Source organism: Myotis daubentonii, chromosome 17 (assembly GCF_963259705.1).
Source record: "Myotis daubentonii chromosome 17, mMyoDau2.1, whole genome shotgun sequence".
Classification (NCBI taxonomy): domain Eukaryota; kingdom Metazoa; phylum Chordata; class Mammalia; order Chiroptera; family Vespertilionidae; genus Myotis; species Myotis daubentonii.
Window position 1 is genome coordinate 51,222,264 of NC_081856.1, and position 22,420 is coordinate 51,244,683.

Sequence of the window (22,420 nt, forward strand, 5' to 3'; positions counted from 1 at the left end):
AATCCCCAGTGGGGGTTGTGTAGGAGGCAGCCGATCCATGATTCTCTCTCATCATTGGTGTTTCTCTCTCTCTCCCTCTCCCTTTCTCTCTGAAATCAATAAAAAATATTTATTTTAAATAGAAAGAAGAAAATGGGGCGCTCACGTTGCGTTTTTATTGGGCAGCGATGCTCTATGAGCCACAGGCGAGGGACCTGTGGCCGGGCCCAGGGAGGAAAGGCCGCCCTTAAACCACGGCGCCGCACGCACGCTCTCCGCAGAGAAAAAGGACACCTCACTGCAAAGTTACAAATTTATTGGTCTGGAAATAAATACAAATATCTCGTTAAGAAACTCCTCTGGAGAGACGTGTACACAGCAGTTTTCCGTCTGGGTCCAGCCACTCCTCCCCTGACCCCTGACCCTCTGCTTGAGGTCAGAGGACACCTCCCCTAGAAGGCGGCAGGTGGATGGACTCGTTCGTGACCCCGCACGCCGCCTGCAAGGCCTGATTACTCCCTTCCACCAACTCCAGGGTCCCGGAGACCACGGGGTCCCAGCGGCCGATTCACAACGTCCCATTCCCTCTGATCAAACTCCCTAGCAGATGCATGGTTAGCCGGGATGAGAATCGAAAGGCAGTAGTACGGGAACGTGACCCAAACATGTCAGTGGTGCCGCCCCATTCAGAGAGAGGAGGTTAGGGGTGCAGGGAGGAGCGGGAGGCAGGAGAGGGAAGGAGATCCCAGGGGATACACATTCCAGAACCCTTACATCTGCTCCCCTGCCCCCTGGAGGCCCCACCCCCTACAAAAGCCAACAGGTCTATCTGAAGATCCAGGAACGTAACCGGGTCAGAAAGGTTGGGCCGTCAAGCTCAGATTCAACCACGACTGAACTCAATCACAGAAGGTCTCGTTCGAAACCAGGAGGAGATCCACAGAAATCACAACTACCCTGGATTCCATCCCAAAAACAAGAGTCTGTTATTTACATCTGGTGCCCAAACCAACCCCCACCCCCACCCCCGCCCCGCCCCGCAGCATGGAGATTCCTGGCAGCGGGCACAGCTCTTGGGAATGTCCCCTCCATCTCCAGGAAAGCACCCCCATATTTAGAGGCTCTTCCCTGTGAAGGAAATAACCATTCGCTCCTGTCTTGGGGGTGGGAAGCAGGGGCTGAGGGGGAGGAGGAGAGAGCAGAGCCAAAGCCTTAACTCCATGATGCCAAGCACTTGCCCACGGGTTTTGTTGTCCCTGCAGCAAAGCCAGGAGGGTCTGTCCCCGCCTTTGTGTTCATGAAAAACAAATGTCAGGAAAGCAGGCCTGCGTGCGTGCGTCGGCATGGCAAAGTGTGTGTATGCGCGAACTTTAAAAATCGATTTCAGGTGAGCTACCTAGATTTGCTTTTCCAAACTCTGAGCCTCCCAGTAAGCTCCGCCTCTTTCCCCGATGCCTGTTCTGCCTACACCAGCCCACCCCCTGGGCTCGCTGCTCCCTCCTCCCCAAACCAGAGGAGGGTATTGTTTCCAGAAACTGGGTGGGTTTGTCTTTAGCAGGAGAGGAAACAGAAGCAGGTGGGCTGACTTCCCCCAAAGGCCCCTGAGAGCCTGGATGCCTGGGTCGGCCTAGGCCTGGATTAGGACCTGTTTCCTGCTGTGTTTCTTGTTTGGGGCGGTTTGGCATCTCGGAGGGAGGGGAAGCCAGCGGCCACCAGGCCACTATTCAATGCACAGGGGACACTAAGATGCTTACGTTCCTTTGGTCCAGCCCGCCCAGCCCTGGAGGGGGCGCCCTGGACAAATCCCATCTAAAGTCATGGCCAGAGCTCCCTCCTACAAAACTAGCTTGGGGTTAATACCGAGTTGCGTGCGGTATGGCGGGCAGGGGCTGGGGAGGGCGGGAGGAGGGGGCAGCTACAATGGTCCCACAGTCCAGGGGGCGGCGGTGCGCGCAGGCCGCCTAGCAGGACACCTCCATGGACTTGGGCCCGGCGCTGTTCCCAGTGGAGCCGGAGTTGGGGGTGATGTCCAGGCGGGCGCCCTCGCTGGTGTGGGAGCGGCTGCGGGTGCCCTCGCTGGTGTGGGAGCGGCTGCGGGTGCCCTCGCTGGTGTGGGAGCGGCTGCGGGACCCCTCCAGGGACGTGACACTGGAGCCCGAGGCCGTGCGGGACCGCATCAGGCGGGTCATGCTGGCAGAGGGCACTGGGGAGAGAGGAGAGGGCCATTAGGGTGGGAGGACGCTAGGAGCAGCCACACGCCAGCCTTGGGGCCTGCTCTGTGCCCACCTGGCCGAGCATCTTTTTTTTTTATATATATTTTTTTATTGATCTCAGAGAGGAAGGGAGAGGGAGAGAGAGAAATATCAATGATGAGAGAGAATCATTGATTGGCTGCCTCCTGCACGCCCCCTACTGGGGATCAAGCCTACAACCCGGGCATGTGCCCTTGACTAGAATCAAACCTGGGACCCTTCAGTCCGCAGGCTGACACTCGATCCACTGAGCCAAACCAGCCAGGGCCAGAATTCACTTTCAGAGCAAAAATCTGAGCCCAGCAGAGGCCCAGATAAAGGGGTCGGGCTCGCACCCTGCAAGGTGAGCAGGGCGGCGGCGCTATTCCCACGGGGAGAGCGGCTCAGGCCCTCGGGCAGCTGATTTCTGTTGGCAGAGGGCACCTGGGGACACGGACCCCACCCACAGCCTAGAAGTCAGCTCATCCATCCGCTCTCGGCCTCACAGACACCAAGCGTGGCTGAGGCCCGCCTTGGAGCTGCGGTCAGACGCACCGCGACTATTTTAAAAATGAGCAAACAGCTGACGCCTCTGAGAAAAAAGCGAACGACATCAGACGTACAAAGACGCCCCTGTTCAGATGGGCACGTGGATTATAGCCCGAGCCGTGGGCAGCAGAGCCGAGACGCCACCTCGGGCCAGGCCGCAGCCCATGCCGCTCCGAGCACCAGCCGCAGGACGGCCCGGTGGGGTGCTCGGCCTTGGCCTTGTCTGTCCGGGTCCTGAGCTGCCTTTCCAACAAGGACTGCAAGTGTCTCATGAATACACGTGAGCATGACACAGGAAGCAGCCGTTCTTGAATCATGCCACTGTGTACCCGTCAACTCCCTAATCTAATGGGTTTTTTGCTGCTGTTAATTCTCACCCGATGATACTTTTCCATTGGGTTTTTTTGTTTGGGGGATTTTTTTTTGGGGGGGAGGGGGGGATTGTGGAAGGGAGGCGGAGAGACACAGAGAGAGAAACATGGATGTGAGAGAGACGTATCCATCGAACAGGCCCGGGATGGAGCCTGGAACCGAGGTAGGTGCCCTTGACCAGAATCGGACCCCGGACCCTTCGAGGGCCAACGCTCTATCCAGTGAGCCAAACCGGCCAGGGCCCAAATCTAATGTTTTAGCAAAGACACGCTCGGTCCTAATTAGCGGTGACTCGATCACCCACTTACTTGGAGCTTTATAGTGGTTTTTGTTTTGTTTTTTGGAGTTTTGTATTTTTTAAAGAACTTTCACAGATCCCTGCTCTGCCCCTTGCCTCCGTTTTGTCACTTGTGAGAATTAGAGTATCTCGTGGGATTATTGGGATGGTTCAATGGGGGGAAAAAAATGAAGGATTCATGAATAATCCTTCATGACCACCAGCAGCAACAGCCTCATCATCACCATCATCGCGACAATGGAAAGTCCCTTAAGAAAGCAATCATCTGAATTAAAAAGATTTCCGTGGTCTGTCTCACTGTTGGTTGTCTTCTTGGTGCCTAGAAGGCTAGGCTTCCCCTAAAGCTAAAAACACCCCCTGGTGTGAGACAACTCTGCTCAAGCCTGGAGGGCGAAGGAGCCAGGGAGACTGCCCAGCTCCCCCTCCGGGCACCTATCTCTCCCCGACCCGCCCGTGTGCCAAGAGCCGCCGCTGGCCAGGACGACAGAATTCTCATCCGAACCCGGTTCGGGGCATCGCAGTCCCAGCTCCCACCCGGCCCTGGCCCAGCGCCCGCCGGGAAATGCCATACTTACTGTATCCCATGCCCTGCACGAAGTACTTGAAGGCCTCCGCGAGCTTGGCTGGCTGCGAGAGAAAAGAGGGGACAGGGGAGTGAGTCCCCGGGGGACCGGGTCACGGACGGCCACGTGAGCTGTGGCCGTGGTCACCTTCACCAAAGACTGGGCCCAAGAGAGAAGGCCCAGCTAATTTCGGTCCCTACAATGACCGCACACAAAGTACAGGAAGGAGTATGGGCCATTGTAGGGACCGAAATTAGCTGTGACGAGGCGGGAAATGTCAAATTCGCTGGGCTGAGGAGGGCCAGGGAGGTCTCTGCAGGGCCTGGGGGAGAAGGGGTGCGGGCTTGGAATGGGGGTGCCTAGGCCCAGACTGGGCTCCCCTGGGAGACCGCGGGCAATCTCTCCCCTCTGCTGGTCTCACTTCCCTCTTCCCACCTCTCAGGCTGCCGCCAGGATCAAGTGGGAGGAAGGTGGAAACGCCCTGTGTAAACACCGCCCAACACCCAACATGTCTGGGCGGGGGCGGGGGGGAAAGCTGCATGGTGATGGCCGCCCCGAGCTCATGGCCCGGAACCCTGGGCCAGTTAGCTCCCGCCGGGACGTGTAAACCATGTTTCCACTATGGCTGGGGCAGCTGTTCTCATTTCAAGCAGAGAAAGAAAGAGAAGAAGGCAGGGAGGGGAGACGGAAGGGAAAATGGCACCTTTCTCCCCATCAACCTCAGGGCCCTGGAGGCGGGCCGTCTCAGCAGGCGGCTCAGGATCGGGCTGGGTGGGCAGCAGGTGCCATCACCAAAGGCGGGCGTTAACCCATGATCACAGCTAAGCGGGCCCCACGGGGTGCCCATCTGCTCCCTGTCACGTGGGCAAACATAGCAACAGCTAAGACACTGAAAATACCTTTGTTCTAGTCTAGTGGAAGCAGGTGGGACACAGACACAGGTGCAGAGAAGCTAAGAGAGCCAGCAAAGCCACGGTGCCCACGCCTCTGTGAGTGCCGGGTACGAGGCGGCCTGAGGCGGGCCGGGGCCGGTGTCTGCCTGCTGCGGATCTGCCGGGACCGCCGTGGGGCCAGCGGCCTCTTCTTCAGGCGCCCAGTGAGACACCCCCTACCCCGCACGGAGGCCTGTCCTCTGCTGAGACAGTGCCACCTGCTGAGATTGGTTCTGCACCCCATGGACCTCAGAGCCATCGTCCACTCACTGGGGCTCAGAGCCCAGACTCGCCCTGTTCTTTCTTTTGTGTTTTTTTAAATATGATTTTATTGATTTCAGAAAGGAAGGGAGAGGGAGAGATAGAAACATCAATGCTGAGAATCACTGATTAGCCAATGGGGATCGAGCCTGCACCCCAGGCCTGTGCCCTGACCTGGAATGGAACTGCGACCTCCTGGTTCATAGGTCGATGCTCAACCACTGAGCCACACCGGCCGGGCATGACTCTCCCTTTTCTATCAGACAGCCTTGACGTTAGCGGGGCCCCATGAATCGAAGAGCTAGTCCCTTCCCCACAGGGTCACCCCTAGCTGCACGTGGCAACCTGTGGTCGCTGGGTCAGGCAGACCTAGACCCCGGCCCCCGACTGTCCAGCTGGACAAATGCCTCACCCGGGGCCCCTGTCATCTCCTCCCAGGGGCTCTGGGAGGTCAGTGAGTCCTCTCGTTCAAGCGCTGTGAACGGTAACGTGTGTCATCAGAGGACATGGGTGGGGGGGGGGGGGGGGCCCAGCAGGCAGGGAGGGGGAAGCAGCGACAGGTCTCAGAGGCACAGGCCTCCACCTGGGCAGTGGCAGGTGGGACTCACCTGGGAGATCTGCGGGAGGCCGCCACAGTCCGCCATCTGGAAGAGAGGAGGCTGGTTAGTGCGATCGCCCCTGCAGAGGCGATCCCCCCTCTGCGAACCGGCTCCAAATGGGCACCGCCCTGCCCGTGCCCTGCCCGCTGCCTGTGCTGCTGAGGGGCTGGCACAGTACAGGTGGCAAACGCCCAGCCCCACCCAGCAAGGCTGCTTTTACTTCTATCGGCCCGGCATTGCCTTTCTTGGCCCGTGACGTGTACCTTCTGATATGCCCATCGATCATTTTACTCTGCTCCCCGAGAACCCAGGGGGCACTGTCCCACCTGAGCGGCAGCAGCTGGGCCAGGCGGAGCTGGCGGAGCTGGCGGAGGCCCTGGCACGCGTGGCCTGCACAGACCCCCTCGGGAAGAGACTGCCAGGCTCGAGACCTCGGCCTCAAGGGGCTCCTCATGGGCCGCCCTTGGGAAACGTGCCCACTCCCCAAGTGGCTACTGAATCACCAAACCTAAAGCCCTCGGCACTTTTTAAAGCCACTGCAGCCACGTGTGGCATGTCCCCGGGAGGGGCGATGACGGGCCTGGCCCAGGGGCCCCCAGCAGCAGCGCACGGATAGCTTTGAGGGAAACGGGCCGGAAGGGGTCAGTGAGAGCGGGTGACCCCGGCCCACCCTAGAGCCCAGGGTCAAGGTCAGATCCCAAGGGCAATGGACTCCTGGGGTCCCAAGGAGGGATTCTCTCCTGTGACCTCTCACCTTACCAGCCAGCACCCAGGAGAAGTGTGTGAACAGACAGTAAATCGTTATTTCTATCTTGTCTGACCCCCAGCTTTGCCTAAACCAGGCACAACTGAATTTTTGCAGAAAACCCGCGAGTTTCTAAGGCGTGTGCCAACCCTCCTCACGCTCCCTGTACCTTGAGGAGGGTGGTCTTGGTTGGGTCCAGCTTTGAGTTGCACTCCACCTGGACAAGGAGAGGGAGGAGAAATCTGTTAATTTCCTACTGGAGCCCAAGTCACCACCTTCCCCCCTCTGTTCCCCCACCCCCTGTCCCCCCCCCCCCCCCCGCCACCATCCTCAGAGACTGCAGTGTTCCCACGGGCACAGAAGAAAGAACAGGGGCTCTGAGATTAAACAGACGTGGCTTTTGCCCGGCCGGCGTGGCTCGGTGTTTGAGCGTGGACCTATGAGCCAGGTGGTCACGGTGTGATTCCTGGTCAGGCACATGCCTGGGCTGTGGGCTCGATCCCAGCTTGGGACGTGCAGGAGGCCGCCCATCGATGATTCTCTCTCATTGATAGTTCTCTCTCTCCCTCTCCCTTCCGCTCTGAAATTATATCTATCAAATAAACCGATGTGGCTTTCAATTCCAGCCCTGCCATCCCTAGCTGTGTGACAAGTCACTTAACTTCTTTGAGCCTCGGTCCCCGCATCAATAGACGGAGGCTGATACAGTTGAGGGGTGGTTAGGAAGACTCCCGAGTGGGTAGAAGGTGCTCTAGAAACACTCACTAAATGACTGGCCTTCTTCAGCCACCTGAGGCCAGACACCCCCGTCACAGACATCATTCTTCATACGCGACCCCCTGCACCAAGCTGCTCCCTGTCTTCCTTGTCCTGGCCCCCCTGACAGCACATGGGCACCGGGCAGAAGGCCAGCTCTGTCCTGTGACGTCCCAAGTGCCTGCGGGAGCTCCTCCCCCCTGATGTGAACACTACACCTCTGACCCTGGGGCAGTGACAACAAAGGCCTGGTCTGTGACATGAACCAGGGCGTCCTGCCCTGCAGTCCCCTGGTGGGAATTACAGGGCGAAACAAGCCGGAAAACCATGCCTAAGCCCAGCTCCCAGGTGCCTCTTGTCCTGCCAGACAATCAGGCACCAGCCAGGCCTCCCAAATGGGAGGGAAGCGTCTTGGCCAGGAAGCCAAGTGGAAAACACGCTCATAGAAACAAGCCGGCGGGAGGCAGATGGGCAGGGAGGGGGCCTGGGAGGGAGGCGGAGGGCCCACGGCCAGGCACCCAGGCTGACAGTCACCAGGGAAAGAGGCTGGTGGCTGGCATTTAGAAGACGTCACCGGCCCGGATGGCGGAGGAAAGGAGAGAGGTGGGGAGGGTGTGGATGCTGAATTCAGCACAAAAACCAGTGGCTGGTGTCTACGTACCACAGCATCCACGGCAGGAGAACTGTCCCCAACCACCAGCAACACAGGACACCTGGGGGCAGGGAGAAGAGGGGGGGTTAACACACGGTTCATTGAAAGATCCGCACACTCCCAGGCCTGCCAAGGTCCTCACAACATTATTTTGTTTTCTCCAGAGCCCTTGACTCATTTCCCTCCATCCTCTGCTTTGTTCTTAGAATAAAATCGATCGGTAAGTCATTTACACTTTAGTATGAATTTCACCAGAGAATTTCTATGCTCTGATGTTCCTCCATTTTAAACACCCTCTCCTCAAGGAAGGCTGAGTAGGACGTGGTCAGCAATCAAGCTCAGAGACACCAAGGACGAAGCTGACGAGGAAATGGCATGTGCCGAGTGCAGGTGTGGGATAACACGGCTCCCTCAAGGAACCAAACAATGACACAGCTGCTTGCTTCTGAGACTGGCTTCTCCCCCTGGTTTAGGAGGGTGCTTAGGGTGGGTCCCACGCCCCCTTCATCCCCAGGCGCTGTGAGGCAAGGCAGGCACAGTATTCAACGTAAAGTAGGTGCTCAATAAATTCTGTCCAAAGTGCAGTCAGCACTTCTCTGGGCCCCAAGCTCCACCCTGGGTCTCGGGGCCACCAGGGAGCTGAGCACCTGCACAGGGAGAAGAGTGAGACTGGGCGTGCCCTGCCCTGGGCGGGGAGACACATCCAGTTCTCACTGATGGCGATGTCCTGGCACAGGGCAGTCCTGCCAAACTCGGAAAGAAGGCCGTGTGGGCACCTGGGCGCCAAGCAAACCAGACAGAGATGGGGAAGAAAGCAACTCACTGCAGGGTGACCGTGTGCAATCCTGGCATCGGCCGCTCGATCTCCAGGTCCCGCCGGCTACAGAGGGCAGAAGAAAGCACCATTAATTACATCAGCAGGGCCTCCCCATCCACCGGGGAAGCCCTCCCACTGAGCCAAAGCCAGGAGGTCCTGCCATGGGCCATTCGAGGAGGACACAGAGCCCGTGAGCTCACTTCTGGCCCCTCTGAGGGAGCCGGGTAGCGCTGGCTCGGCAGGCTGAGCGAGCTCCCTGAGTTCCAGAACTTCGGGCTTGCACCCGTGGCCCCGAGCTGCCCCTCCTCGAATTGAGCTCCGGACAGGCACCCAGTTACGGATAAGAGGCCTGCGTCCTCGCCAGAGGCCGTGTGCAGGCGTTACGGATCGTGGCAATGACTCACCCCCTCCCGGCAGCCTCCCTGGATTCCCCCCCCTCCCCAGTGCTTTGCTTCTCTCACAGCTCTCCTCACATATGTGCCCACATCTGTCTTCACATCTGTCCTCACATCTGTAACCACACCTGTCCTCACACCTGTCCTTTCCTAGGGTCACCATGGGCGCAGGCACGTACTCCCAGCCCTCAGGGTGTGACTGGGTCCCATATGTCGGCATCCCCCGGGTGTGGAGTGGTAGCCCGGCTCCTGGCCACGCGTGCAGCACTCCAGGAGACACCTGGCCAAGGGCACCCGGTCCTGTTGCTCCATGCGCTCAAATTCAGGGGCTGCCTCTCCTACAGTCACTACGACCCCCTCTGCCTCACCCCCCACCCCCGCTCCCGCCCTGCGGAGGGAGCCGGCGGGCCGCACCTGTTGTAGGCGTTGATGAACAGGTGCAGGTTGCCCGGGTTCATGTCGTTAAGGATGTGCTGGCGGTAGGTGTGCACCACCTCCACGTTGTTCTGCATTTCCTCCTGCAACGAGAGGAGACGTGTCCTTCATGGACCCATGGTCAGGGGCGGGCCCATCCTCGCCTTCTCCAGTCACTCAGGCACCAGCTGAAGGCCATGCTGCCTGGGGCCCGGGAAGCATAGGGGCGTGGCCGCCACACACACACACACACACACACACACGCGCGCGCGCGCGCACACACACACATGCACACACACGCGCGCGCGCGCGCGCACACACACACATGCACACACACACGCGCGCGCGCAGGCTGTGGTCAGACAGGCAAAGCGCGCCCTCCGTCCGGGCTCAGCGCTTGGAGTTCGGACTCGAAGTCAGTCCTCCTGGGCTTGGGGCTTGACTCTTCAGGGGTTCAGAACAAGCCGCCCCAAGATGTGCCTCAGGGGGGTGCATGTTACTTTGAGCGAATGGCCACCGAGACCCTGGGGACTCGGAAGAAACGTCCGCGCCCTCTGCTTAACTGTCTATAGCAGTGATGGTGAACCTTCTGAGCTCGGCGTGTCCACATTTTGAAAAACCCTAACTTAACTCTGGTGCCGTGTCACATAGAGAAATTTTTTGATCTTTGCAACCATAGTAAAACAAAGACTTATATTTTTGATATTTATTTTATATATTTAAATGCCATTTAACAAAGAAAAATCAACCAAAAAAATGAGTTCGCGTGTCATAGGTTCGCCATCACTGGTCTATAGGCATTCACACCACTAGCCTGGCCCACGGCAAGAGCCGCCACCAGGAATGGCCTTTCTGAGGGTGTGGCGGGTCCCAGGACTAACAGCCCAACACGCGCTCTCCCTCCGGAGCCTCAGCCTGAGCTCAGAAGGTCAAACGCACCCCATCTCCCCTCCGCACCCCATCTCCCCTCCGTCTCTGACTCTCCCGCGGATTCCCCTACCGCCGTCTGCAGTTACGCCTGGTCATTTTCTCTCGCTAAAGCGTCTCATGTCTATCTGGTGAGGAGATCAGCCCAGAGAACCGTGCAGGGAGGAGAGAACGGCTGGCTCCCTTCCTCACACTGCATCGCTGCCCGTCTTAGGAAGCCTGCCCTAGCCTCTGGGCCTCGGTGCTCTCGGAAAAGGGGGGATTAATGTGACCCACGTCTCCAGGTGGTGGATCTGACGGGGGCTGTTCACTTCGGAAAGGCCTTTGGAAACTGGACCCATTAATGCAACTATCCCCAAGGACTGTTTTTAATGGTGACGATTTTCACGCTTGCAAAACAGAAGCAGCTCACGCAGGGGGAAGGTGCGGAAAGGACACGCTTGATTCCCGCGGGGCCAGCGGAGCCTTGCAGAGACGGGCCTCCGCCTCCCCGCTCCCGGGTCCCTTTCTGAATGTGACGCTGGACAAACGCATTCGGAGCTGCCTCTGGTTCTCATTTGGGCAATGGCAGACGGGGTAGGTCTCACCGAACGGCCTGATGCGATCAGAGGCGGCCCGAGCCCGAGTGGGAGGAAGGGGGCCGACGTCAAGCCCGAGCTGTTGTCAAAACTGCCCTCGAGCATTTAAGCGACAAAGGCCAACTGGCTGCTCAAAGAAAAGATCAGCCCAACGAACCTGGAGAACTGACCGAGCCCAGGCCCCGTACTCACCTTCCCAAAGAGGTGGGACACCACCATGTCCGGAAGGGCCTGGGTCCATCCGGAGATCTGGGGAGGACAACAGGGGGATTAGGAGGAAGGCATTGCAGGGGCGAGACAGGCCAGCCCAACCCCGTGCTCTCGGGGCTCCAGCACTCCGTCTGAGGATGCTCCAGGGACAAGAACCCAGTCACAGCCTCTGGTTACCTTCCAGACCTGCAGCCCCCAGAAGGCAGGGCCTGGCTCTCCACCCATCGCTCTTCTCGGAGCCCGGGCGCAGAAGGTGCACGCACAGCTGTGCTGAACGGACCTGCCTGCTCCCAGCTTTCCATGCGCCGGAGCGCACCGGTCGTCAGCAGGAAGGACCCCATCCATTTGCTCTCAACACAGGCTCCCCGAGTCCACACCTCAGATCTGCCGAGCTCATCCTCCACATTGTCCCTAAGCCACGTGCCTCTCTGAATATACTGCGGTTACTAAAGAAATCAATGACCTTCTTTCTATCTCTCTAACAACAGTGCTAGGTTAGGTACACAGGAGGAGCTCCATAAATGCTATGCATACAGCAGGAGATCCATAAATGCTAGATATACAGTGGAAGCTCCATAAATGCTAGGCACACAGCAGGAGATCCATAAATGCTAGGCATATCACAGGGGCTCCCTAGACAGACAGCAGCAGCTCCATAAATGCGTGCTGACTACCAGGGCCCCACTGTGCGGCCCAGGGCAGCTGCAAAGCCTCTGGACCTCAGACTGCCGATCGGTAGCCGGGGCTGCCAGGAACTTCAAAGTGCCCGGCCACGATGAGGATTGTGGGAGCGGCCGCACATGTCACAGGATCTGACCCCAGTGCCTGACATACAGTAGACCTCTGATGTAGGTCTTTTTCCTCCAGGGCTGGGGTCGAAAAGGAAGGATATGGTGCAGATATTAAAACCCCACAAACATTCCTCAGGCTGCACGCAGCCAATGGCTGATGGCCCCAGCCCTCCACGTCTGGCTCAGAGCAGTTACCCAGGAGCCAAACTGGCTGAGTAGAATGTCACTTCCTTTGCTGGAAAATAAAATAAAAAACAGGGAGTGTGTTCCGCTCCCAAATGTCACGCAGGCCGGAGGGAAGGGCTCCCGCCCGCTGGCCCAGTGCTCCAGGGAGGAATGCAGTAACAGGCTGGCTGGCCAGGACGCGGTGGGAGGAGGGGGAGGCGCACGACCCCTTTCATCTTCCTGTCCCCGCCGGCCACCCCAACACTGGCAAAAATACACTGTCAAAATGAGACGCCAGGATCACCCCTGGTTAAAAGGCTCTGTCCTGCTTCAATTATGTCCCCATCTCCTTGGCAAATACAGGGGCTTTTATGAAAAAACACAATCATCATTTTTAAATAAACAAGGAACCCTAGGCCACCAGCCAGAGCAGAGCTTCCCGAGACAATGAGGGCCCCCCGTGTCCAGGAAGGGACGTGCCCAGCCCCTTCTGTGCCCAGCCCGGCGGCACTGGGGTGGGGGTGGGCCTTGGACACCTGCTGCCTGGGAGCTGTGAGCACAGCCCTGGGGAGGAGGGGGGAGGCACAGGGCTCTCCAGTCAGCCAGTTCTCTTTCTGCACAGCCTCCTTACCCACGGGGAGCCTCAGTTTCCCCCTCTGTGAACGGCATGACAGCCCCACCTCCTGAAGGTCCCGGGAGGATTCAACAGGCCAGGCACACATAGCCACAGGGAGCAGGACTAGCACCTGGTAACCATCCAGGGGCGGGGCCCTTTCCTTGCCAAGGGCCACTGGGATATGCACAGCGTCATTCACAGGCCACACAAAATTATTAACTTAAAAACTAGCCTGCGATACAGGGTCCAACATTTAATTAACTCACCCCTGATGCCTGGGCAAGGCCCCGATTTCGGGGGCCTGACAGGGCCGGCGGGCCAGAGGTTCCCCACCCCTGCTACATGCTAGCTAATAATTATTATTGTCAAACTGAGTGGCATAGGGTCAGTACCAAATGCAAATTTTTTTTTTCATTAGGTATAGGAGGGTCCTGGGCTGAGAGGCGTTGGTCTTGCTCATCTTTCTATTCTCAGCATCTTGAGAAAAGCCCGGCCATTGCTCCGTCCCAGGCAAAGACTCCTACCCAGACGATGCTGGTCCGAGCCAGGGACCCTGACCCTGCTGGCTTGGCCCGCACTGTCCTATGGGTGCCCGATGGCAGATGTCTGGGGTCACGCACCGTTCTAAGCAAAGCAGAGGAACCTGCTCTCTTTCTGGGGGTGGGGAGTCGCAGGAAAGGGTGCCACCAGGCGGGGTCTCCATCCCACAGTCCTCAGGGCCGGGGTGAGGGCTCCCAGCCCCTGCGTTTCGGGACCCCACCGGCCCGGCCCAGGCTCACCTTGGAGGCCGCCCAGTCCATCCAGCCCTCGGCACAGGGGTTCACGTTGATGAGCACCAGGCCCTCCACCATCTCGGGGTTGTTCAGCTGCAATTCAGACACGAGGTGAGAGACAAGCCGGGCAACCTGAGACAGCGTGAACTTCACACGTCAAAGCACAGAGGGCGCAGGACTGGGAGAGGGCTCGCGTGGCCCCAGAGCACGTGCTGCTCTCAGAGTCTCCAGCCCCCAAGGAGGCGCATAGGGGACCTGCCACAGCCGGCTGCTAAGTGAGCAAAGCCGACGATGGAAGAATACGACTAGGATGGCAGGTCAGTGCAGGAAAAAGAAAAGCTCACACACACACACACACACACACACGCACACACACACACACGCACACACACATGCACGCACACTGCACACATGTACGTGCACACAAACTCACACACGTGCACGTGCGTGCGCACACACATGCACGCACACATGCATGCACACCACACATGCATGCACAACTCTAAACCACACAACTGTGGTTCTCCCTTGGGAAGTGGAATGATGGGTCATTCTTTTTCCCTCTGGGGATTTTTGATGCTTGTCCAATTTTCCTCCTTCACCTTGAATTAATTTTACTTAGAACATAATTGTTTAGAAATGCCCAAGAACTCACAGCAAATCGAGTGAGGATGTAGGCGCCAGCCCCAGTCCCCATGCCAATGACGCTCCTCACCCTGGAAGCAGACATTAAAAGCTGATGTCACGGAGGATGTGAGCGCCAGGAGCCCTGAGCACCCTCACGCCCTCCCCCACGCCCTGTCCCCGGGGAACCTCGTCTCCCCCAGGTCTGTCTGGGCTGCCACTGAGGAAGGCTAGCAGGGGAGACAACGTGGGGGCCGCCGCCCTGCTGGGCCCTCCAGACCTGAAATGCATCACGCTCTATGGACTCACAGAAGGCCGTGACCTTGAGGGACTCATCCCACTTCCTCCCTTCTCTCCTGACTGCCCGGCATTTACGGGAAGACCTTCCCGCTTCTTCCCGCTCCTAAGCTTTATTTTGGATTCAAAAACTTGGCATGAAAATAAACTGGGCAAGAAGTCTGAGGTGTCATCATCACACCAAAGGCTCACGTAAGAAGGAAATGAGCATTGGAGGAAGAAGGGCCTGGAGAGAGAGGAGCTGAGGGCTCAGGCAACTCAGAACGTTCCAGAACGTTCCAGAATGTTCCATGGGGAAGAGAAAACAATGAAAGAAGAGAAAGCAGGAAAGGATGGGGGGTGCCTGGCATCGGGTGATGTCATCACTCAAGGAGAAAAGCCCCACTCACAGGAAGCAGTGGGAATAAAGAGGAAGCGGAAATCAGCGAGGACAGTGAGCCAAGTGCATTTCTCCCCTGAGCTTTAAACTGCAGCCTGGCCCAGCCGGCGTGGCTCAGGGGTTGAGCACCGACCTATGAACAGGAGTTCACGGTTCCATTCCCAGTCGGGGCACATGCTCAGGTTGCGGGCTCGATCCCCAGCGTGGGGCGTGCAGGAGGCAGCCCGTGATTCCCTCTCATCATTGGTGTTTCTCTCTCTCTCTCTTCCTCTCCCTTCCTCTCTAACATCAATAAAAATCTATTTAAACTGCAGCCTATGTCGGGTCAGGCCAGATGGAGGCTAAAGGAAAAGCAGATGCGGGAAGCCACTCTCCCTGCAGGCTGGGGTGGGGGAAGTGGGGGGGAGGGCGGGGAGCGGATCCCTCACTCTTACCCAAACTGGTGGAGGACTCCCGGCAGCATCTCGGCCAGCTGGTCCATGGACGGGTACATGTACCTTGGGAGAAGCCACACAGAGGAGTTAGCGAGAGCCCGGACCCCGAGGAAATTAACAATGTCAACAGGAACAGGCTGGAAGGGGAGGGGCCATGGGGCAACCTGGCCCAGGTGCGCCGACGCCCCACAGCGCCCCCCTGTGGCCCTCACTGCGAACACCCCTCAGGGTACACAGCCTTTTCTGGTGAGCAAGGTCTCCATCCCTGGTTCTCCACCTTCCTCTTTGTAAGCCTTTACGACTGCTTCCTGTGTGCCAGGCCCCACCCCAAGCATGTGGTGAGTTTTGTAAGCTCCTTTAATCCCTGAGACTACTCGATGGGGTTGCTATGCTCTCCCCCATAGAAAGATTATAACTGTCACTGAGGCTGAGGGCTTGTATCAGAGACTTGGCTCCACGGAAGAGTATATGTCACCGCAATAAAAAAATGAAGAGCCAGTCTAGCGCCTCCCCACCACCTGCCTCCACCCTGCAAGGCTTTCCTCCCCCTCCTGGGGCACCAGGCTCCCCGCTCACCCCACGGGGAAGGAAGCCGCGCTGTCCTGCTGGCCAGGGGCGTCCACGTGGCAGACGGCGAAGTGCTGGGTGATCTCCTGCATGTCCTCGGAGTTGAAGAGGGGGTTGTAGCAGGTTTTGTCTGCATGGGGGGGGGGGGGGCGGGGAGACGGGAGAGGGGGTGAGTGAGGATGGAATGAGCTGGCTTGCTCCCTGCAAAGCGTGTGCATGTTTGCTTGTTTTGCTCCTATTCAGCAGAAGGAAACGGACTCACAGCAAGGACGCCCATCTTTTGTTCCCCTGTCCCACTTTCCTGTGGCGACAAAAGGCAAGAACAGGCCACGGCAAGGGAGTGCGCGGGGAGGTGGAGACGGTCCATAAACCGTACTGTACCCCCTGGTGGATAAGCTTCCAGTTTAACCCCAGAAGGGGCCTCCTGCTTCTTCCCAGTCACTCATGGCCATCATGGCCCCAGCAGGAGGGGGGTTACGCCACTGACATTCTCTTTCTCCCTGGGTTCCCTAAACTCTCACATCGGGGACACAGGAGCTTTTCAAACACGAAGGAGGAGCATAGGCGATAAAGCACAGACCTCCCACTTCCCATAGACCGTGGATGAGTCTCCTAATTGTTGAGAGTCTGAAGCAAAGATGGCCAGCTTGTCTTCCTGGGCACACAGCTGGACTACATTTCCCAGCCTCCCTTGTAATTAGAGGCGGTCACGTGATCGGGTTCTGGCCAATAGCCTGTGATGCTTGCTGCTTCCCTGGAACACCTGCTCCCCAATCCTCCGGGTTTCTCTCTCTTTGGTCATCTACCTGCCAGATGCAGAGGGGCCAGCAGAAGCCTCTGGGGCTCCGGGGGGTGGCAGAGCCCCAGCTGGAAGGAGCCTGGGCCCCCGAATCACCACGTGGAAGGGGCCGCAGCGAACGCCCACTGACTTGTTAAATGAGGGAGGAATACCGTATATGGGATGAAGCCGAGAAGTCCCGGGTCTTTGGCTACAGCTGTTGGCTTCCTCTACCCGAGCCTCTCTAAAACGGGGTGCATCCAGCACATGCAGTTCCATCCCCTCACCGGGGTGCGGTGAACGGAGGTGACCTCTATCAACGTACCTAGCAAGCAGCTGACGCATAGTGGCCCCGGGGACGCCCGGGAAGAAGAGAGGTCAGAGACGTGAGGGTGGAGAAAATAAATGGTTTTCAGGGACTGCCATCAGCTCCAGCCTCAAGGGTATGAATAAACTGAGGGGGAGGTGCATTAGGCCGTCTGCCAATCAAAAATCGACCAAGTGTTCGGCCTGCCACGGGCAAGTTTACAGAGATGACTGGGCCAGGACGGCCTGCAAATGCCTTCCGAACCATCACAGGACGCCTCACCTCCACCTGCGTCACGTTAACACAAAGTCGCTCTACTCTGCGGCACTGCCATGCCTGTCTGTGGAAAATGGGGAACCCAGATGGGTAACACCTTGGAAATTCAGTCTAAACATTCACAGCCGCACTATTCACACGGGCCAAGACGAGGAAGCAACAATGTCCACTGACTGAAGAGTGGGCAACAAACGTGGCCTCTCCGCACAATGGAAGTCACTCGGCAAAAGACACGCCGTCCTGGCATGTGCTGCGTGTGGATGAGTCGTGAGAACAGCGTGCAAGGAGCCAGTCACGGAAGACCACGTGTTGTGTGACTCCATTGCTCTAAAGTGACAAGGTGGGCAGGTGCTTCCAGACAGGAAGCAGACAGTGGTGGTCAGGGGCTGGGGGTGTTGGAAATTGGGGCGATAGGTAAGACAACAGGATTTTTCTTTTTTTGGAGTAATACTGTGCATAAATGGATTGTGACGATGGTTGCACAACTCTTCAAACACTGGAAACCATTGTATTCCTTCATTAAAAGAGGTCACTGTCACACAGATGGACGGTGGGGGGCTCCCTGAGTTCCCAGCAGCTCCTGGCACACAGACACCTCCGGGCCTCTGGGCACTGCATTCTAGAATCTTCTAATCTGTGGCAAGAGTTCTTCCCAGAATAGCTCCGGGAAGGCCCAGCAAGAGGGAGGCAGCCGGGCTCCCTGCCACCGGCCCTTCCTAGCCCCCCGCCCCCACCTGGGCGGGAGCAGGCCCCCTGGCAGCCCGGGGCCCGGAACGTACGGTTCATGCCAATGTCGTGGTACGTGAGGATGACGGGCCGGCTTCCCTTGGGGGTCCCGCACAGCGTGACGTGGATGGAGCCATGCAGAGTCTCGATGTCCTGCTCCTGGGGAAAGACAGCAGGCGGAGGGGTTGTCACACGGGGTGTGCAGGTCGGCGTGGCTTAAACCGGACGGGACACCAGTGTTCCCGCCTAGAACACGGCTTCTGAGGACGCGCCCAGGGCCTTGCCCTTGGTCAGAAGAGCACTGGGCTTCAGGCGGCAAAGGGAGACCCAGAGAGCCCAGGAAGGAGGGGGAGGGGCAATAGCGGATGGAGAGCAAGAGGTTTAACCCGCGAGGGGCCCGGGGCTGGGCTGAGGGGACCAGGCAGGCTCCCATCCTGTGGAAGCCATGGCTGTCCATCTGAGGGACATGGGGAAGGAAGGAAGGGAAGGAAGGAAGGTAAGGAAGGGAGGGAGGGAGGGAGGGAGGGAGGGAGGGAGGGAGGGAGGGAGGAAGGAAGGAATTAACCCCAATTCCCAGGCTCCCCCTCCAGAGCAGGAAAGGGCATCATCTCTGTTTTTAACAAGAACCCACTTTCTTCAAGTCCCAGGCAGAGTGACGGGCTCCCTGGCCCGCCCTGTGAGGCCCCAATGCAGGCAGGCCTGACGCTGGTGAAGGGGGCACCTCTCCCCGGGCCCTTGCCTGTGGGAAGTGGGCCATAGGAGAGCCTCACACTGTGGCAGGGGAAGCCTGCGTGCTTATGACCTGATGTTGATGCGGGTAAACGGCACAGCAAGGGGAACCCCAGCTCCCCAGCCCAGGGGTGCTCCTGGGCCACTGAGTTCGGAGCCTGCCGGACGCCCTGACCCACCTCTGCCCAGCTCTGCGCTCCTGCTGTGGAAACACTGGAAAAACCCAGACCCTGGAGCAAAGGCCCAGCCCCAGTGGGGGCCGGGATCATCTGCCCGCCCAGCCCGGCCCTGAAGCTGCTGCAGGAACAATGGTCCATTGTGGGGGCCACACTCTCCATTGTCTCCCCAGCTGACCCCAGGGCGCCCTCTAACAATAGGCCTGGCCAGCCAGGCCCCCACCAGCCTGGGACACCAGGGTTCAAACCCAAGTGCCACCCTCCCGCAGCCCTGAGCCCGGGTCAGCACCTGTAACCGGACAGTGAGCCACGCCCCCTCCTACCCCCCAGGTTCCTGAGCAGAGGAGGTGAGCTTGGGGCCTGGCGGGAAGGGCATTCGCAGTACGTGGTGGCCTGGGCACCATCTTGGTGGCAGGTATGGGACGCCCAGCCCAGGTTGGCATCAAGGATGTCTGTCCCTGGCAGCCCCCAGGGGTGGGGGTGAGTAACAGATGTTGACTCATCACTTGGGAGGCCTTGAACTTATACAGCTGTGGAGGCCGAAGCGACTCTCTCCGAGAGGCTGGGCTGCCTCTGCCTTCTCAGTTACACACCCCACCTCCCCCCACCCCCCATCGCCCCTCAGGCCTGGCACAGCCTCCTGCTCACAGCAGGTGCTTGGGATCTATTCGGTATTGACTGTCCCCAGGAGACGGAGGTCCAGAGAGGGTAAGCAACTTTCCCCAGGTCACACAGCTGGACGGTGCAGCAGGGTCTGAACCCGAGACCGCCCAAGTCCAGAGCCTGTGCCTTTAAAAAACATGTATTTTTATTGATTTCAGAGAGGAAGGGAGAGGGAGAGAGAGAGATAGAAACATCATTGGTGAGAGAGTCATTGATCGGCTGCCTCCTACGCACCACACCCAGGGGGTGGAGCCCTCAACCCGAGCGTGTGCCCTGACCGAGAATTGAACCGTGACCTCCTGGTTCATAGGTCAACACTCAATCGCTGAGCCACACTGGCGGGGCAGAGCCTGGGCCTTTGACATCTGCTTTGCACACTGTGCCGGGTGCCCGGGAAGACAGGGGACCTTTAATGAGTCCCGTGCACTGTGACTCCCTAGAGAGGGACGCACTGAGGCAGGTCCCCCCGGATGGGGCTGTGCATGGCTCTGTGTCTCCCCAGCGTCCCCGTGAAGCTGCTAGCCCTGGGCACGCCCTGGGGTACACAGGCACACAGGATAGAGGCCTAGCCTCCGCTGCTCCCCAAACCTGCTTCTGGCCCACATTGCGGAACATGCCACAGGTGTGCCGGACACAGGACATCACGGAGCAGGGCAGAGGAAGCGCAGCTGGTTTCGCCTTGACCCAGATGAGCGCCACCCCCATCTGCCACGGGGTTCGTTCTAAGTCCCAGCGACTTCCTAGGAAGTGGGGCTGGGGGGCAGGGCGCGGAGGGGGGGGGGCGGGAAAGGGTGGTGGAGGATGCCCAGGCCTCTGACTCCTGCCCCCACTTCAGCCAGGGGGGCGGGAAAACAAGCAGCGACTGTGGAAAGCGAGGAATTAGGAAAAGGTCACCGTTGCCCTTTTCCCCGGGAGCGGATCTGCTTCCCAGTGAAGGGAAGGACATCAGCCTCCCCACCCGACCCGGCCCCCAACAGGGATCAGGTGTCCGCCTGGCCCAGTTCCGCCAGACAGGGCCGTCCAGAGAGGCGCCAGACCTCCGCGGACACTGCCCACCGCCCTCCGGCCCCAGCCCCTCCGCGCGCTCCCTCCACCGCAGGAACTCCGCTCCCTGCCAGCAGGGCCCTGGTGAGATGCAAACAGATTCCATGGAAACCAAATCAAATCAGACCATCAGAGCACGGAGAGATCCAGGTGGAAGGAAATAGAAGCAGCCACAGCACCGGGAGAGTGAAGGATGCTGCTCTCCATGCTGCCGCCCCGCCCCCCATGGGTTACATGGACTTTGGCTCCGGACGCGGAGGCCGGGTCCGATTGCATCATCTGTCTCCTCGTTGAGTGACAGTGAGCAAATCTCTTAAGCCCTCTCTGGACCTCGCTCTTCAGCTATAACATGAAGACAGCAGTAATTCCTCCCGTGAAGGGCGGTACGGATTACAGGAGACATGCAGGAAGAGAGGTCAGCCCGGTTTCTGGGGCACAGACACCAGCTAGACGGCTCCCGTGTTTATTGCAGATTTAGGAGTCAGAGGAGCCGCAATGGAGGACTAGCTCGACAGATCCTTTTGGCAAGTTTCTCCAAACGGGTCTGGCACCTCCCGCTTGGCAGGCAAGGCCTGAGGGATGAGTGGGATGCAAATATTCCCTCGCTCCCTCCCTCCCTTGGGGGCCTTCCACAAAGCTCCCCCCCCCCCCACCTGGAGCAGAGGGGGAGGGCTGAGTCACACAGCACCTGCCAGCTCGGGGACGCTTGGATTCTAGAATTCCAGCCGAAGAAAATAACCTAAATACTCCCACCGACTCCCCTCATCAAATTGGCAAACACAACTGCCCAGAACCTGACGCCAGACAGTCTCGGCAAAACCAGATCACAGGCGTCCTTCCTGCAGCCACGGCACCCCTGGCCAGCAGCCCACCCAGGCCTGCGCTCCCAGGGCTCCGGACCCGCTCCCAGGGGCCAAGCCAGGGTCCTGGGAGCAACCGGCAGAACTCACAGGCCAGGGCACCAATCGATTCGCCTTAAACCGTCACCCAGGCCAAAACAAACAGCCCACCCCACGGTGATGTCAGCCGGGAGCGATAAGGCAGAGGCCATCTGCTCCGGTGGCAGTGCCATCTCCTGAGACGGGCCACCTAGCCACTGGGCGCGGACTTGCCCGCAGCGCCCCGCTGCCACTGGGCTGTGGGCTACCATATGCTGTCTATTCTGAGTCATGTGTCCATCCATCCTCGGCTACTCTGGGGAAGGAAGAACGAGTCCGCCTGTGTCCGCACCAAATATTTTTCAAGAAGTAACATCGGCTGCTTTCAGACACACCCAGTGAGGCGGCTCTGACTCCTTAAACTCGACTCCCAAGACACGGGCCAGACGGGGCCGTCTCCATGGGCCGTGAGAAGCTACTGAAGGAAGAGATGTAAGCAGGTCCCCATAAAGGCATCTGGACCCCAGTCCATCGAGTTCCGTGCAGGGGGGCTGCCTGGGCAGAGGGCTTTGATAGGAAGAGCAGCGGTGAGCTGAGGTCTGGCCCTCAGGCCCAGCTGGGCCCTCCCGTGTCGCACTGCAGTGACGCATCGCGGGTGAGAGAACGGGGTGGGTCAGACAGAGCAGGGTGCCGCGGACCCTTCACTGAGGCCATGCGTGAGCCTCAGTTTCCCCATCAGTAAAGGAGGGGTGATGGTATAAGTCCCGCATGACTCAGCAAGAGAGCAGGGGAAAGCCTGGCCTGACGCATCAGAGGACGCGGGCAGGCGACTGTCATTTTGTCCCTGGGCTGGTGGCCCTCGCTTCCTCCCTTGACCAGGGCTCTGCCCTTCTCTGCCCCCAGCGCTGTGAGCAGTCCC

At 58.8% G+C, this 22,420-nt stretch overlaps 2 protein-coding genes across 2 annotated transcripts in view; one reads left to right on the plus strand and one right to left on the minus strand.

Annotated features, from left to right (window-relative positions):
* Positions 1-22,420, plus strand: part of CCN4 (cellular communication network factor 4) — a 967,918-nt gene that overhangs the window by 32,559 nt on the left and 912,939 nt on the right. The window lies entirely within an intron of this gene.
* The window catches only part of NDRG1 (N-myc downstream regulated 1), a 40,448-nt gene continuing 18,306 nt past the window's right edge, over positions 279-22,420 (minus strand). Inside the window, exons 4-16 of the mRNA XM_059672355.1 lie at positions 18,065-18,170; positions 15,934-16,054; positions 15,358-15,420; positions 14,279-14,339; positions 13,630-13,716; positions 11,261-11,317; positions 9,564-9,667; positions 8,761-8,817; positions 7,947-7,998; positions 6,699-6,746; positions 5,794-5,829; positions 4,005-4,056; positions 279-2,182 (exon numbers count right to left, since the gene is read on the minus strand). Of these exons, the coding sequence (XP_059528338.1) occupies positions 1,941-2,182; positions 4,005-4,056; positions 5,794-5,829; positions 6,699-6,746; positions 7,947-7,998; positions 8,761-8,817; positions 9,564-9,667; positions 11,261-11,317; positions 13,630-13,716; positions 14,279-14,339; positions 15,358-15,420; positions 15,934-16,054; positions 18,065-18,170 (1,086 nt within the window). The 3' untranslated portion in view covers positions 279-1,940. The remainder of the gene's footprint in view (positions 2,183-4,004; positions 4,057-5,793; positions 5,830-6,698; positions 6,747-7,946; positions 7,999-8,760; positions 8,818-9,563; positions 9,668-11,260; positions 11,318-13,629; positions 13,717-14,278; positions 14,340-15,357; positions 15,421-15,933; positions 16,055-18,064; positions 18,171-22,420) is intronic.